This window comes from Stylophora pistillata, chromosome 5, assembly GCF_964205215.1.
Source record: "Stylophora pistillata chromosome 5, jaStyPist1.2, whole genome shotgun sequence".
NCBI lineage: Eukaryota > Metazoa > Cnidaria > Anthozoa > Scleractinia > Pocilloporidae > Stylophora > Stylophora pistillata.
In genome coordinates this window covers 15,269,356-15,285,423 of record NC_142523.1, presented here as the reverse complement: position 1 = coordinate 15,285,423, position 16,068 = coordinate 15,269,356, and the positions used below count along the sequence as shown (strand labels likewise).

The 16,068-nt window shown below is 38.3% G+C and overlaps 4 protein-coding genes across 4 annotated transcripts in view; 2 read left to right on the top strand and 2 right to left on the bottom strand.

Annotated features, from left to right (window-relative positions):
- The window catches only part of LOC111324240 (DNA repair protein complementing XP-C cells homolog), a 17,726-nt gene extending 8,688 nt beyond the window's left edge, over positions 1–9,038 (bottom strand). Inside the window, exons 1-16 of the mRNA XM_022927741.2 lie at positions 8,473–9,038; positions 7,556–8,041; positions 6,797–6,926; positions 5,634–5,712; positions 5,032–5,100; positions 4,738–4,826; positions 4,519–4,570; positions 3,726–3,764; positions 3,376–3,435; positions 2,926–2,970; positions 2,055–2,793; positions 1,624–1,674; positions 1,410–1,502; positions 1,156–1,277; positions 689–722; positions 24–81 (exon numbers count right to left, since the gene is read on the bottom strand). Of these exons, the coding sequence (XP_022783476.2) occupies positions 24–81; positions 689–722; positions 1,156–1,277; positions 1,410–1,502; positions 1,624–1,674; positions 2,055–2,793; positions 2,926–2,970; positions 3,376–3,435; positions 3,726–3,764; positions 4,519–4,570; positions 4,738–4,826; positions 5,032–5,100; positions 5,634–5,712; positions 6,797–6,926; positions 7,556–8,041; positions 8,473–8,704 (2,378 nt within the window). The 5' untranslated portion in view covers positions 8,705–9,038. The remainder of the gene's footprint in view (positions 1–23; positions 82–688; positions 723–1,155; positions 1,278–1,409; positions 1,503–1,623; positions 1,675–2,054; positions 2,794–2,925; positions 2,971–3,375; positions 3,436–3,725; positions 3,765–4,518; positions 4,571–4,737; positions 4,827–5,031; positions 5,101–5,633; positions 5,713–6,796; positions 6,927–7,555; positions 8,042–8,472) is intronic.
- A 141-nt stretch (positions 9,039–9,179) lies between these two features.
- LOC111324243 (leukocyte elastase inhibitor A) lies at positions 9,180–11,041 on the bottom strand. Its single transcript, XM_022927749.2, has one exon. It carries the CDS (start codon positions 10,926–10,928, stop codon positions 9,774–9,776), a length of 1,155 nt encoding a protein of 384 aa, XP_022783484.1. The 5' UTR covers positions 10,929–11,041; the 3' UTR covers positions 9,180–9,773.
- Positions 11,042–12,056: 1,015 nt separating this feature from the next.
- LOC111324250 (uncharacterized) lies at positions 12,057–13,214 on the top strand. Its single transcript, XM_022927760.2, has one exon. The coding sequence runs from the start codon at positions 12,173–12,175 to the stop codon at positions 12,971–12,973; it is 801 nt and encodes a 266-aa protein (XP_022783495.2). The 5' UTR covers positions 12,057–12,172; the 3' UTR covers positions 12,974–13,214.
- Positions 13,215–13,883: 669 nt separating this feature from the next.
- LOC111324251 (uncharacterized) lies at positions 13,884–15,599 on the top strand. The gene has a single exon (XM_022927761.2). It carries the CDS (start codon positions 14,028–14,030, stop codon positions 14,811–14,813), a length of 786 nt encoding a protein of 261 aa, XP_022783496.2. The 5' UTR covers positions 13,884–14,027; the 3' UTR covers positions 14,814–15,599.
- Positions 15,600–16,068: the final 469 nt, after the last annotated feature.

The window sequence follows — 16,068 nt, the reverse complement described above, 5'->3', positions numbered from 1 at the left end:
AGTCAAACTCAATATAAACTCACAGAGGATGGTTTTTGTACTCCGTTATGCTGGTAGGCAGAGGTTTGTCGAGAAGTTGATCTAGTGGAAATACAAATGGGAAAAGTGTGGACATTAAATTTCTCACATGAGACGGAGTTTATCCCAGCTCCTATATAAATGAAGCGACCACCATCCTTCTATAAGGACACTGGCACTGTTGTAAACCCATTACTGGCTACCCTCTAACTCTTTGACCCTAAGCATGACCAGCCTTTAATTCCTCCTGACAATATCATTTAGGGTTAGGGTTGGGGTTAATCACCATCTGAAAAAAAAAATCTTGCTTGTTAAACAAATTCAGTTCACTTGTACCAAATTTAAAAAATGTGAGTGGAGAGGACTGTAAGTGTGAATTCTCTTGTCCAAGAATAAAACACAGTGACCCTAACCAGGAAGTGAACCTGGACCTATTGGACAACAGTTCAATGCAGGCCACTTGTCCACTTAAAAACAAAAAAAATTGTCTAAAAGCTGACTTATCAACAATTAAATTTAAGGTGAAGTAAGCCAAGGGAAAGATGAGGTGCATTTGACTACATTCTAATTCAAATACAACTTGGAAAAGCAGGGAAAGTAATTGAACGGCTGTTAATAGACTTGATTGCCTACTACCTCTACTCCTTATAGAGTTAATAAAACAACATACCTTCAAGATGAGAATCTTCCATTTTATCCATTTTCTGGCATAAAAGGAAAAGCAGTTTAATAGTCCAATGATTCAAAATGTAATGCTTCAGAACAATGATGTTGGATGATACAAAACTATCAGTGACAGTTCAAACTATTCCATTCACACAAGATTAAAACACATTCCAGAATATATGTTACTACACTGCGGCTTGAACAATTAATACCTTTTAATCGACTTACTGAACCTTAAACTACAAATGAGGCCGGTTTGCCAACTCAAAGATTGCAAAATACGATAGGAAAATAATAAAAACTGTCTTACAATCTAGGTAGAAAACTCGTGGCCTCGTGGCCGCAGTGAAGAGACCTGCAGAGACCACGAATGGGCACAATTAACACAGGAAACCAGGGGAAATAACACAGGAACCCCAAGGCGGTAACAATGTATTGCATTTTAATTAACAGTCACAGCTTTTACAGTACCTTGTTTTTTGATTTGTATGGGAGAAGAGTATCTTCCCACCAATCAGAATCAATGCGAAGCTTCCTGGTCTTTGACATGAAGGAAGATGCATACCTATTAGTGACGTCTTTGACAGCATTGTCTTAAAGGAGAGAAAAAGAAACATCAACATCTTTAATTCACTTTCAGATGAATTTTTCAAGCTAGAAAAGGGGAGGAGATAAAATAAAATCTCACAGTCATCCTGTGAGATTTTATTTTGCTAAGAGCTCACCATTATCAAATGACACAACATAAACCATAGGTTGGGCTGCCTGCTGCTCACACATTTCAGGATGATTGACACTTGAAGATTCAAGATGAACGCCTAGGGAGAAAAATGATAAAAAAAAAAAAAATTAAACTTAGCACTACAATGCAGTGCGTGTCAAGTGATTACCACTTCAGAGAGTTGGGAGACAATTTTACTGTTCAAGAATTATACATACAAATCCATTTCTTGTCAGAAGGCAGAAACACCTCAGTCCACCAGTTGACACCTGTTGGATAAACATGCTGTTTATTTTAAGTAAAAACAACCGTCAAATGCAATGGGGCTTTGATATAGAAAGATAGCAAAAGAAGGTAGGAAAGAGAGGGAAAAAGAAGCAAAAATGATAGAAAAGTGTCGCCAAAAGAAGCTGTTGAAGAGTAATACATGCATGTCCATGTCCTTTATAGTCAACAGGGACCAATAAACCTGAGAGTATTATTAAGTACTTCAATTATAATATTCTAATACCTGAAAAGTCTTTTACTTACAGCTGTTCTAGAATACATTAGTTGTATCTCTCTGGTTGATTCAGTGCATTTTATTTTGCTTTTTCAAAGTTATGGCCATAACCAAACAAGTGAACACATGCTTCAAAGTGATACATACCCTCATCATCAGAATCATCAGAACTGATAATCTTTAAAGCCTTCTTCTTTTTATCTGGTGAGCCAGCAGCCAATTTTCTTTTAACTAATGGTTTGCTAGAAACTTCAAAATCACTATCATCATCCAAAAGATCAACAAATGACACACTACTGTTCTCTGTTGGTGTGTCATTACAACTATCTGAAGAGGACACTTTTTTCCTGACCAAAGGAGTCTTGTTTTTCTTTGTGGAGGATTTTTCCATGCAGTTTCTGTCTTCCTCCTCACTATCACTAGAAGGAACATTCCATTCTTTGTCGCCACTGCTTTCTATCTCATGGTCACTTAGGGAGTAATCTATCTTGGCTCTCTTGCGTAGAGGTCTCTTCTTCACAAGTTTTTTCACAGGCTTATCACTGATGTTACCCTTGCCCTTTTTCATATTCTTATGGACTTTACTAGTTTCATCAGAAGTCTTAGGAGTTCTCTTTCCACCATAACTTGATTCACCTCCCTCCTTTTTACAACTTTTAGCTACCTTCTCCTTTTTCAATTTCTCACTGCTGATCTCACTTCTGTTTTCAGAAATGAGTGCCAGGGATTTAGATAAAGTTGTCTTGGATTTATTTTCTGATTTGGTATTCCTTGAATTCATAGCAGCTTCCTCCTGTTTATTTGGCACTGATAATTTCTTTAAAATGGCTTTCGAAGAATTATGAGGAGAGACTTTGTTCCCTTTGTGAGTATTTTTCTTTGAAGTCTGCAAAAATAAAAGTATCATAATCATTAAAATACGTGGTAATTAAAATTAGCTCTGTCTATGATTAATCACACTTTACCAGTTATTGATGAAAGATTACCAATCTGTTCATGTACACAATTCAGTACTTACTTTTGAACTTGTTTTAACATCTGTGTCACCTTTAGCTGACATGGGCTGACATAAACAAAGTAAAGACAACAATTTTAAATCAGTATCGAGTCTCTTCAGGACATCATCATTCTTTAAGTTTGTGTAAAGGCTGATAGTCTTGAAAGAAACTGTTTGGGGCTGCGTCAGTGGGAGTAACGAGATAATTTGGATATATCAACAAAGTTGAAATGGGAAATTGGCCGCCGTAACGATTACAAAAGTTGACATTTCGAGCCTTAGCCCTTCGTCGGAGCCCTTCCGACGAAGGGCTAACGCTCGAAACGTCAGCTTTTGTAATCGTTACGGTGGCCAATTTACCATTTCAACTTTAAGTTTGTGGTCTGGAGGATGCATAACCCACCCTCCATACTCCCACTAGTTGGGAAAAATAGGAGATCTGCTTGTCTGATAAATATTGAAAATTTTTACCTGAAGAGAATACACAAGCCTTGTAAGAAATCCAAGTGCTCTGAGGATTGTCCCAAACACCTAAAAATTTATTGTTAGAAAATGTTAGGACATTTGAGCCTTTAGCAGTTACACATCCAATTTTGAGTAAGGCATTTCACCAGCTGAGTATACATCACCTTTATATCTCTCTATAACAAACTACATTTTTAATGGATTGTTTTCATTGCAAGGAAAACTATTGAATGAAGAAAGGTAATAACTTATTGTGTTGTCAATTTGACAGATCAAGTTTAATTCATTTATGCTCATGTCTAGTTTACTGTTTGCAGAAGTTTCTTGCTTTCTTCTCCAGTGTATCATAAACAAACCTCGGATAAGTTTTGAAATCTGGCAATCTGTTTGTCTGCCTAAATTAACAAAAGAAAAGGTGTAGGTTAAACTATCTCTAGACAATTGGGTTTATAAGAATGAAGAAAATGGAAGGTAAAGTGGAAAGGAGATATGAGAAGGGGATAAGAACCAAAGGTAGGGACAGGGAACAGTGACAGGGATGTGTAACAGAAACAGAGACTGAGAAAAGGGAATAGAAAACGGTGAAATGGGACAAGCCAAGGCAACAGGAAATAGGAACTAGAGGAAGGGAAAGTAAGAATGAGATTGGAGACAGAGTGTAAAGGCAGCAAATGGGAATAAATTTCTTGAGGTTGGCTACAATGAACAAAGGTTAGGGATAGAGGATAATCCCAAGAAGCAGAGTTATGGAATGGGAACAAGGAATACTGGTCATGATAATAGGAAATGGAGAAAAGGGAAAATGCTATGGAATTGGAAAGGAGACCTGGGATTTGGGGTAGGGAGTAGAAGTAAGAATGGGTATGGAGGTTAGGTACAGGGCGTGAAGGGTGAGGTGAGAGGAGAGGGTCAAGGGATGAACACAGGGGAACTGGGAATAGGTAGTGGGAAAAGGTGTGAGTATCAGGGAAATGGAAGGGTGACGGGTAATGATGAAAGAGGACAGAAACCAAGAGCAAAGGATATTGATTAAGTCATGATAGCAGATATTCAAGTACATGCTACATGTTACGTGATTACTCAACTTGGTTAGAATTATTTCATTTATAATTAGATACTTAGTCTGATTAAACAGCTTTAAAGCATTACCTCTTTGTTTCCAGTTCTTACATCATCAGTGCTGGAGAACTCACTTTGAAACCTGTATTTGAAATTTAAAGACAACTGAAGCTGTAAGGGGGCTATAAACATGTAATTGCAAGTGCAATGTTTATGCATCAGCATACAATTTAAGGCTTAGGGCTGTGTTGTACATTGACTCATCAGCGTAATTTATTATCACCTTATTCTAAAAAAGAGAAGTCTCACCATTTCAAGAAGTTAGTGAGTTGCACCACATCCCACTTCCTCTTGTTCAGAGATATAAAGTCACTTGGTACATGAGATAGCAGAACAGCCTGGAAAATGAACAGTTGAAATCATGAGTACATCTTATTTAACTGATTTTGACTTTTAATGACTCAAATCTTCAAAAACAGGAGGGTTTCAAGAATTATGAAGATTTTCTCTCTGGTTGGAGCACTGTCCTTTCCATCAAACAAAAACTTTTCTTCCAGATTGAGAATCACAGCACAAGGGGCTTTTAAATGCATTTTTCTTTACCTGTAGCAGTGGTTCATTACAAATGTTGTTTCTAAAAAATCCATTTGCAATAAGGGTCAAAATGTGAACCTGAGGAGAACACAAAAGAGAAAAACAAATGGTGTAATGACACTACAACTATTACATTTAATTACATGGCAACACCCATGGTCAATATGAAGCTTAGGATTGCCCGCTTTGATCCCGCACATGTAAAACAAAAACTTTGTGGGGCAAACTGAGACAGTTCCTGATTTCTTAATAATTTTGGCAATAGAGGTGCACAAAGCAGTGTCGAAGACAGTCAAATCAAAGAAAACATAATACATTGTTGTGGGTTTGTTATCCCACAAAAACAATTGGTTTTCTATCCAAGTTATTTTTGATTCTCATTAAAGCTGCATCTTTTTACAAATGTGTTATTGACCAAGCATGAGGTCAAGGTGGCTAGATGTTGATTCTTTTTTTTTTCTGGGGGGGGGGGGGGGTGTTTTATAAAATGCAAAAATAAAGGAGGCTGATGGCCAGCTGTCTTGATGGAACAAGCTTGGTCAATAAAGGATTTATTATATCAAACACGATAGACACACACAATGTTATATCATGGTATACCTGTCCAATACCTTATGAGCACTGGTGTAAACATCTTTCCTAAATCTGTTAATAGCTCTTTTAATATATTTCACAACATCTTCATGACTCCTAGTAAAACAATAACAACAAAAAAAACAAAGAAAAGCAGAGTTTCATTGCTTTTCAACAATATGCCTAAAAGTGACAGAAAAAAAATTTTTTTTCCTGCCAAATTCAAGGAATCATTGATCAGCTGCCTCACTAACTAAATGACTGACTGATAAACTAATTCACTAACTGACTGACTAACTGATTGACTTACCTGTACTGAATAACCGATTATCTGACTAACAGACTGACTGAATGATTGACTTACTGATCGTTAAAGACTGAGTAATGAATTCACTGACTAACTGACTGACTGACTGACTACCTGACTAACTGACTGACTGACCAACTAACTGACCAACTGACTAATTGACTGACTAACCGACTGAATGACCAACTGACCGACTAACTGACTGATCGACTGACTGACTGACTGACTAACTGACTGACTGACTGACTGACTGACTAACTGACTGACTGACTGACTGACTAACTGACTGACCGACTGACTGACTGACTGACTGACTACCCGACTAACTGACTGACCAACTAACTGACCAACTAATTGACTGACTGACCGACTGAATGACTGACCGAATGACCAACTGATCGACTAACTGACTGACCAACTGACTGACTGACTAACTGCTGACTGACTGACTAACTGACTGACTGACTAACTGACTGACTGACTAACTGACTGACTGACTGACTGACTAACTGACTGACTGACTTACTTACTAACTGACTGACTGACTAACTGACTAACTAACTGACTGGCTGACTGACTGACTAACTGACTGACTGACTGACTGACTTACTGACCAACCGATCAACTGACTGATTGACTGACTAACTGACCGACTGGTTGATTGACTGACTGGCTGACTGACCGACTGATTGGCCGACTGAGCGACTGACTGACCAACTAACTAACTGTCTGATTGACTAATTACCTGACTAATTAACTAGCTGACTGAATGAATGACTCACCAATTGACTGATTGTACAAATGGCTGACTGACCGATTGACCAATCGACTGAATGACTGACTGACTAGCGGACTAATTAGTTGTAATTAATTCAATAAGAATTATAAGATTACCATCCTTTTTTTCTCTTTTTTGTTCCAGGTACTGTAATGCTGATCTCAACACTGCTTTTGTTGGCTGGCTGATGTTCCTGTGAGGTAGAAGCTTCCTGATCTTCTGGCCCATGATCAACAACATCCGCCTCTGCCAAAACAAAGCAAATAAAAACAGAGAATAATTATTACATGTACAGTTCTTCAAACTTTGAAAGACTGCATGTTCTTTTCAAATAATGACAATCACGTTGAACTGGGACGAATTTCCAGAGTTGGTAAGTTTTGCTCCAAGTAGTCCTTTCAAAATTTCTGGTTTTGAGATTTCACTGCCATCCTTCAAAGGATCTTCAATCATCCCTCCCAAGGAGTAGGAAACAGAGTTTAAATCAGTATGGAACAATATTACAGCATCTAAAATCATAGTCATCCCTTCATTTTTTTCTTAATATTAGTTCTCATTGGTGCTCATGCCAAAACACATAGCATATTTAAGTCTGTTTACAAGCCAAGTGGCCAATCAGGCTGGCGCTTAACTCCGGTTTCTGTGGTATGAAGTAACAAGGAGTATTTCTGCTCTCCCTGGATGGAATGCTGGTCCATTACAGGTTTACCCCCAGGCATTAAAATTTTCAGTACCCATTTAAACACCTGGGTGAAGAGAGTCAATATGAGAGTAAAGTGTCTTGCACAACCCAATGTGGGCCCCGCCCACGACTCAAGCTCAGACCACTCAGTCCAGAGTCCATGAGGTCACTGCCCACCCTATCATATACCTACCGTCAACATCTTCCCACTGCACTTCCTCATCATCACTTGAATCATCTGCCTCACATTCATCTGCTTTAATTTCATCAACAACATTCTCTTCTTTGACAATTGCTTTCAAATCTGGTTTCAGCCTTTTGCTCACAACTACATGTTTTCTAGGTGATCTCTGTTCATCTTCTGGAGTAGGTACAGGTAGATGCTTCTGTTTCACTGGACTTTCTTTCTTGAGCTTCCCTTTAATATTTGCAAGAGGTACATGTGCCTGTTTCAACACAGTGGATGTGGCCTTTGGTTTCACCTCATTCTTCTTAGATGATTGTTTCAAACTTGATAATGATTTTTGTTTCTCTGCCTTTGAACAACTTTTCTCTTCGTCTGCATTTTTTACATTCTCTGGCATTTGGTCTTCAGCTAAATTCACTTTGGGTTTTTTGGAGGGAGATTCACTAAGCTCCTGGGATGAGAACTTTCTCCTCTTGCCATGTCGAGGGGGCCCTAAACTTTTAAATCATCAAAAAAAAAAAAAAAAGATGTACCCTTAAGAAGAAACAACAACATACCATACCTTTATGATACCTTAAGCTTTCATGGCACTCTAATAAGCACAGACATAAAGCAAAGGGTGGGATGGGGAGGGTGGGGTACGTGCGTGGTACAAACCTTTGCAAGAGAAGTGATTCGTGATACTACAACAACCTAACGTGTTTCTTAAAGGAAACTGAGTCGCCAACTAATACCCCCTCCCCACTCCTGCAAGAAAATCTTTTCTAAGCCTCAGAATGAGTGCAGCCCTGTTGTGTGTTACGTAACTAGGGCATCTTTCATTCATAATCACTTCCATCGCTATCGCAGCTTCTGATCGACAGAATATAAGACATAATCGATTTTGTAAAGGTAAGACTTACAAAACATTGAGGGAAACTCACCGTTTTTAAGAGCTTCATCCGTCGCTTTACCACTGCTCTTGGTTGATTTCTGCAAAGAATCGGCTGGCGGTTCTATTTCGCGCTTGACTGATTGGACTCTTGCTTTAGAAGATATAGGGTTCTTCGCCACTGTCGCACTCGATTTATCATTTTTACAAACTCTTGAGGCCGTGGAAGTTTTTCTAGTAGTTTCTTTCTTTGTTTTCGCAGAATCTGACCTCAATCTCGCCATAACTCGGTTATTTTAGACGACCGATTTGCTCAAACAATAACAGTTTCACAGGGCATGTTTCGCGGGTTTCTGACCGACAAACCGCTGATCATAACATATTCACATCACGCTACGTCTTTACGACTAAGGATTGCGTGACTTGCATGTGACGTGACTTTCTCGATTTCAGTTGCAGACATGTTCATTTAAGTGAAAAGACAAAAGCTTAATACGACAGCATAACCAAGGAAAAACGGACACGCCAATGCACGTTACAAAATATGAAAAAAAAAAGAAGGTAGGAAAGAGAGGGTGAAAAACAAGTAACAACAGCATGTCAAGAGATCAAAAGTGCTTGTAAATGATCAATTTTAGGAAAAAGCTCATAATTTATCTTAGAATATCTAGAAAAATATCTTAGAAATTAGTTTTATACTTAAAAATATTTTAAAATAGTAGATTGTTAACCTAGCTGTGTAATTTCAATCTTCACACATAAATTTTTCCTTTTTTATTTCAGTTATCATTTCTATACCATTTGAATTTTTTTGGAAATTATTCATATCATTCCTAACCATGAAATGAACTTGATGATCCCAGTAAATGTTGAATTACAAGGAACAGTATTATCTTATAATAAAGGAGAAATAATTTTCTCTCAATGTTTTACCTACTGTCATCACCATATTTCATTTTCTTTCAAATCATTTGCATTTTTCTTTAACATCAAGGACTTTGAAAACACTTTTGAAATAAGATAGTAAAAATATTACCAGTACTTGCCTACAAAAACATAACTTGTTATTTAAATTCTCAGCTTCACACATTCTCATTTTCATAACCCTTTAACTTCCAGAAGTGATTGACATGCAACTTCTCCCTATAATATCCATACATTATCCAACAAACAGGTAACGGGAGTACCTAAACTTATCAAGTAGAAGCTATTATCTTAATCTATCACCTAATTCTCCTTACTTATTCACAAGGAAATGTTCTTTACACCAATATGTAATCCTAATAACATGATGCTTATATCTAATTACTTAGTGTCTTTCTGTATTTTGACTATTTAGTCGATGTTTGTTGTCTATTCAACACTTGGTTTCATGAGCCGACCAAGAAACAGAATGGCTCCCGATTCATTGTGTCTTATGAGGAACAAGAAAGGGTGATCAGCTTTGAACATTGGCTTTGGCAAAGGTAAACACATTAGATCAATACCAATGGCAGTAGCTGCAGCTGCTTCAGTGCCTTCTTCATTCACCTCAACAAATGCTTTGTGCACAATCTTTGAAACACACAATGGTTCAGGGGAGATACCAGACAGGTCAGCCTTTCCAGGAATAAACATCTCTTCCACTCCCATCTTTGCCAAGATGTCGTTGAGGTCAAACTGCTGAGTCAGCTTAAATTTAGGCATAATGACTTCAACTTCATCCATTGAACCATCAAGCTGGGATAGTGACTGCTGCAGAGTATCATAGGTGATCTTGTTTTCCAGCTGGGCCAAACCATCCATTTCGACGGGAAGAAAGATTGCCATGGACAATTTATTGCCCAGGTATGGCATTTCAAGAATTTGACAACCCAGATCCTTTGACTCCACGAACTTAAAATCACCTTCTTGACGCATCATTTCAACTTTCATTTCTTCATCCTGTGACAGAAAAAATGACCCTGTGAATGTGTCATCTTTCTTGAACTTCTGTTGCCACACACTTTTGAAGTAGATCGCGTTCACCAGAGTCAGCCTGGTATCTGAACTCAACATTCCTGAAGGGATGAGATCTTTAATCTTATCGTTTGTTTGCTGTTCTACCCATTTGTTAATCTCTTCTCTGGCTCTCTCGACACTCGCGATATAGTCTACCAAAGCGATTTCAGCGTGGTAGAGCTCTCGCGTTCCTTGTTGAAAAGACTGCAGGATTTCGAAGCTCTTTTGCACGAAGAGTCGGTTAGCTATAAGAAGCTTGTTGTTCTCGTCGCTTGCCCCATTCAAGCTATCGATGAAGTTCTTCATGCTCTTACCTAAATCAGCCGATGAAACTGAATCCACGTGCAAAACTTTCATTAGCTCCAAAGAAGTACTTCCCCTCGCTCCTAGAGAAGTCATAGCAAGGGCGATCAGTAGACTTGCAGGAGAGTAGAAAAGGTTTTCACCGGCAAATTTATCGCCATTTGACAGGCGTGTATGAAGATCTAGTGCAAACTTGTTTGCGGCTTCAGACTGCAAGGCAGCCATGTTTCGGGTTATTTAATGATAATGCTTGTGCTTGTGCAACCAGGTCTTGCCCCAACTCGTTTCCAGTATTTTCCTCGCGCCATGTAACGCGAAAATGTAACACGATGGAAGATAAAAGCCCAATCACGTGACACCCGTGGGAATTTGTAGCCGTATACCCCCCCCCCCCTCCTCCCTTGAAAAAATCTTTGCTTCTTCCCCGCGGATCAACCTGAGAGCATCGAAGCTCGGAGGCGGCCACTGTTTTTGTCTCATTGCCTCTCACGAAAGAACAAATTTACAATGTCATTGTTCAGCCAAAATTGTGAGAAATATGAAGTTTATCCCGGAAAAGAAACATTATCTGTGTTTGAGAGAGCTTCTAGTTGCTTACATGAAAAGACGAAAAATTGTTACTTGACGATGCTTGACAATGTGAAACTTTGACCACGTTGCAAATGGTGGGAAACGAGAGAAGATTGCGTGACTTACCTCTGAAGTGACAGTCTCGCTTCTTTGTATCAGACAAACTCGGAGAGACAAAAGCCTAATTTATACGACAGAATAGCTAAAAGTAAACACAGATACACATACATGCAAATACACGTGTCCTAAATATGTAAAAAGTAAGAGAGAGAAAACCAAAAGTGGCAACAGCACAAAAGAAATCAAGAATGCTCACATTGAAGAAAATGAGTGTCTTTTGACTTCCGATTATTTCGGCTAAATTAATATTCATATCAACAACTAAGAGTGAATGCGACAAGAAGAAAGAAGAGAAGGAAAATTCCACAATTGTTATCATTTCCCTTGGATTTTTCTCAACACAACCCGTTTCCAGTCTTTTTCACATGACAGTGTATGTTGTTTAAAAGTCTGGAATATGACAGAAAATTCGCAATCGCTGTTCCTTGCCAGGTAAGGTAAAATACTACGATAAAAGCTCATCTTACCTCTTAAAGACGTGCGGAATTTGAAGCCGTGGAACCTCCCCTTCATTTTTTGAAAAATCTTAGCTTCGTCGTTGTAGTTCAACCTGAGAAAATAGAAGTTCGTAAGCGGTTATTTTTACAGGTTTCAGTATTTAGCCAAACAACAAAATTGTAAGAGGTTAAAGTGTCTTCTGGAAACGAAACATTATTAGTGCTCAAGCTTTCAACTATTGATATTGTGTGACAATGTCAAATTGATTACGTCATTTTCGTTAAAGGTAAATTCGTGAGGATTCTAACGCTGCATCTATTCCGGGAATTTGAGAGACAAAAATGGTGGCCCTGAGTTTGGTTTCGTTGGGGCGTTTCGCTCTTATGGTCCTTCTGCTTCTCCAGTGTGGTTTTCTTACAGCTTTTCCGGTCCGATACAAGAATGATTTTCGTCTGATACCCGTGGCATTGCTCTATGCCCCCGCGATAATTTACTCGACATACTTTCAAGCACAACTTATTAAGACATTCTTCACTTGGTTCCTATACGTTCTCTTTGCCCTGATACCACACGTTGCTATCACTTTTGCGCTATGCAGAGATGAGCTCGATAAGCACAACTTTCTTGGGCCGAACTGTCTGAGAGTGATTCTTTGCATTACGCCTTTAGTTTTTCTGCTTTTGGTGAATACGGCTAGCGATTTGAACGAATCTGAAGAGTACCAGCGGTTAGCAACGCTATTGTCCGTTCAGTCAACCATCGATCTTTTCGATGGAGTAGAAATGTTGGGTATTGTGATCGACAACAAGGAAAATGCACTCGGGATTTCGAAAGAGTTTGAGACAGGATTGATCGTCATGGCTTGCTTGAGTTTTCTGTTGACCCTGTCACAAGTAATGGAGAAAGACCTCGGCAACATTGATGGGAACGTTTCGCCTCGTGAAAAAGTGGCGATTGTTGGAAATGTTTTACAAATTTTTGTGGTGAATTTGCCATTCCTGATAATGCGCCTGGTTGTGTTTATAAAATATAACAAAGATGAGTCTATTTTCATTGCAAAGAATGGCATCGCCACATTTCTATCTGCTTTACAGATTTACTGGATTAAAAAAACTGAGAGTGAACTACGACTGTGGCAGTAATACGCCCGCAGAGTATTATTCGTTTTCCTTCAATTTACTACCATTACTTAACAAGAGTGTGTGCTTGAAAACTATAATTAAAGCCAAATATTTCAGTTTTAAGAATCCGTTCATACGCTAAATGATGAAATCATGGATAAAAAAATAGCTATAACGAGATGTGCGATTCTATCACCTGCGTATCTTGTGATAACATTTGCATTGGTGAAATTTTATCCTGAGATAAAAGTTGTTGTATTGAGTCCTCTACAGTTTGATGATTGAATGATACTAAATGAATTGTAGTTACGTCGGTGAAAATGAGCAGCTTTAACTGCGGTGGTCTATAAGGATTTCAATGTCTAAGAAAAGCCATAACTACACACGTGTAAAATTATTATAATTTTTTACATTTTGTATATTGAAGAATGATGCAAGGCAAGGTTTTCTTCTCTCAATATAAATCATGAAAAATGAGAAGAAATGCCAAAACCTGTTGTCCGGAATTATGCTCATCAGGGGCACAATTTTGTGATATCTCTGATAACATTCAGGAAATTATGGTCACATATTAATTCAAGCGCTGATCAAATATATTATTTATCCGAAACCACCGAAAATGAAACTGGGAAACTTACCAATTTTAGTGGCTGCACAGTTGATCCCCGACACACCTTAACATTTTTTCAAGATTCGAATAGATTTTCGGGAAATTCCCTAGCCTTCAGAAAACGAAACTGGCAGCGAAGCTTTATGACTCAATCCATGAAATAAAATGCTCACTGTTCTTCTTTCTTTAGGTTCTTTTTCTGAACTCCTGTCCACAAAGAAAATAGTTAAAAAATCCATTCCAAGATTCTCTTTATCTTGGCTCGATAAGGTATGCTACAATTCTCAAAATTTTACAATTAATTTTCGAGGCTAAGTTAGAAGCTTACGACAAAATGCAAATTAATTACTGTTAGGAATATTTCCCTTGCATATGTTATTTCCGAGTCGAAAACGAATACACTGCAGATTTAACACTATAAAGTCTTCGATGAAGCCACAACCCTTTTAAAGAGAAAAGTGAAGCATGGACTGCAGATTGATTTTGCTCGGTCGTTTTCTGGCCTTTCTTCTTCTGTTCGTCCAATGTGGGTTCCTGACAGCTTTTCTTGTCTGGTACAGAGATGATTTTCGTTTCCTGCTCTCGTTTCTGTTGTTTACTCCAGCCCTGATTTATTATGTATTTTGTCTGGCCACTGCGGCTAAACTTCGTAACGTGTTCCGTACTTGGGGTCTCTACATTTTGTTCGGTTTGATCCCTTTCATCGCAGTTATTTTTGCGTTGTGCGGAGACGTACTCGACGAGGAGAAATTCCTCAGTCCGACCTGTTTGAAAGTGATCCTGTGCATCACGCCTGTTACCTTTCTCCTTCTGGTGAATACAGCAAGCGATTTGGGTGAACACAAAGAGTACACAGCCCTGGCCTGGACACTGTCTATTGTGACAACAATAGATCTTGTCGATGGCGTCGAGATCCTGGATATTGTGCTTGAGGAAAGAGAGAACAGTCATGGTATCCCAAAAGAGTTTGAATACGCTATGATAACAGCGGCGTGCGTGAGCTTCCTGTCGACTTTGCTGCAAATTGCGCAGCATAGACTCAACGAAGGAAAAGTTTCTCTTCACCGAGGAGTGGCGATCCTCGCAAATGCTTTGCAAATCATCTTCGTTAATTCGGCGTTCATGGTAATGCGACTGATACTGCTTATAGAGTATAGCAAAGATGGTAACGAGACCCTCTTCATCATGAAGAATCTGATCTTCATCTTCCTCTCCGCGTCACAGATCTACTGGATCCACAGAGGTAGATGAATTTGCGAATGAGGATAAACTGAACTCAGATATATTTAAGGAAAGGAAACTGAAGACTTTTTACGGAAGACATATTTCGACGATCATCGACAGCTGCTTGTTAAGTTTCCCTGATATTTTAATTTCTAACAGAGTCTCGTTGCCAAAAATTGAAAGTATTCCGAAAGAGAAAGAAAGATGATACTTCGTTCTTAAAACAAGATATCTTTGCGTTTGTTTTAATCTTCATCGGCTATGTGTCCAGTTTTTGATTTTTTAGCAAATGCTTAGTTAAATTCTGGAAGTAAAACCAAATTATGGTTTTGCAAATTGTAAATTTAAAAAGAATGATGAAGACTCGCTGTGATTTTAATTCGATCGAAACTTGCATTGTCTTTCCAGTTTCTCGTTGTTTTATCATATAATCATCAAGAACCCACCTCGTTCACGACCTTTGCAAGGCACTTATTTAATTTAATGTTCAAAGACGATAATGATGCAAACACAATAAAATGTAAGGAATAACACTAAATTTTCGCTGCGAGTGAGTGCACCTTGCACGATGAAAGTAGAAGTTATGTATAAAATGGTTGTGACGGGGCAAGGTTTCATTTATTGTAGGGCCTTTTTGTATCACCACAACATGTGTGTTTGGGAGAAGATCGATTTCTGTTTGTGAGGTTTTATTAATTTTACCGCTCCGAACATTAATATTGTGCTTTCTGTGTTTGGAAGTGTAAAAAGTTAGTATTTGTCAAACTCTATAATCTTATTCTAACAGTTAATAAAAACAGTTATGTATAAAAAGCTTTAGTGTTGTTGTTAGACTCTATTGGTTTCCTCGATCAAAACAGTTTACAGTCCTAAATGTCAGACCAAATTGATTATTTTATGCTAGCCGAACGTCATTTAGTAAATAAAGAAACTCCCCAAAATTTCACGATTTAAAAAGGGTTGTTGAAGATTATTTTCATAAAGTGGCACGCTTTGTTATTTTTCACCCAGATCCTTCTATCAGATAGCTTTTGTTTCCGGGGAATCCCCTAAAACAGAATATCAGCGAAAAGATTTCTTAGAAAAATAAGCCTGGTGCAGTTTCGATAGATTTCTCGGAAATGTTGCAGTCAGAGGAAATATGAGAAATGAAGTTTTAAAGATTAAAAAAGAAAACTGCAAATTAATTTTATACAAATACTCTAAGAAGGGCAAAAGATGGCTCCATCGTCCCAACGCGATCCGTAAAAAATGAGTAGTGTTTGGGGAATCCCCGAATCAT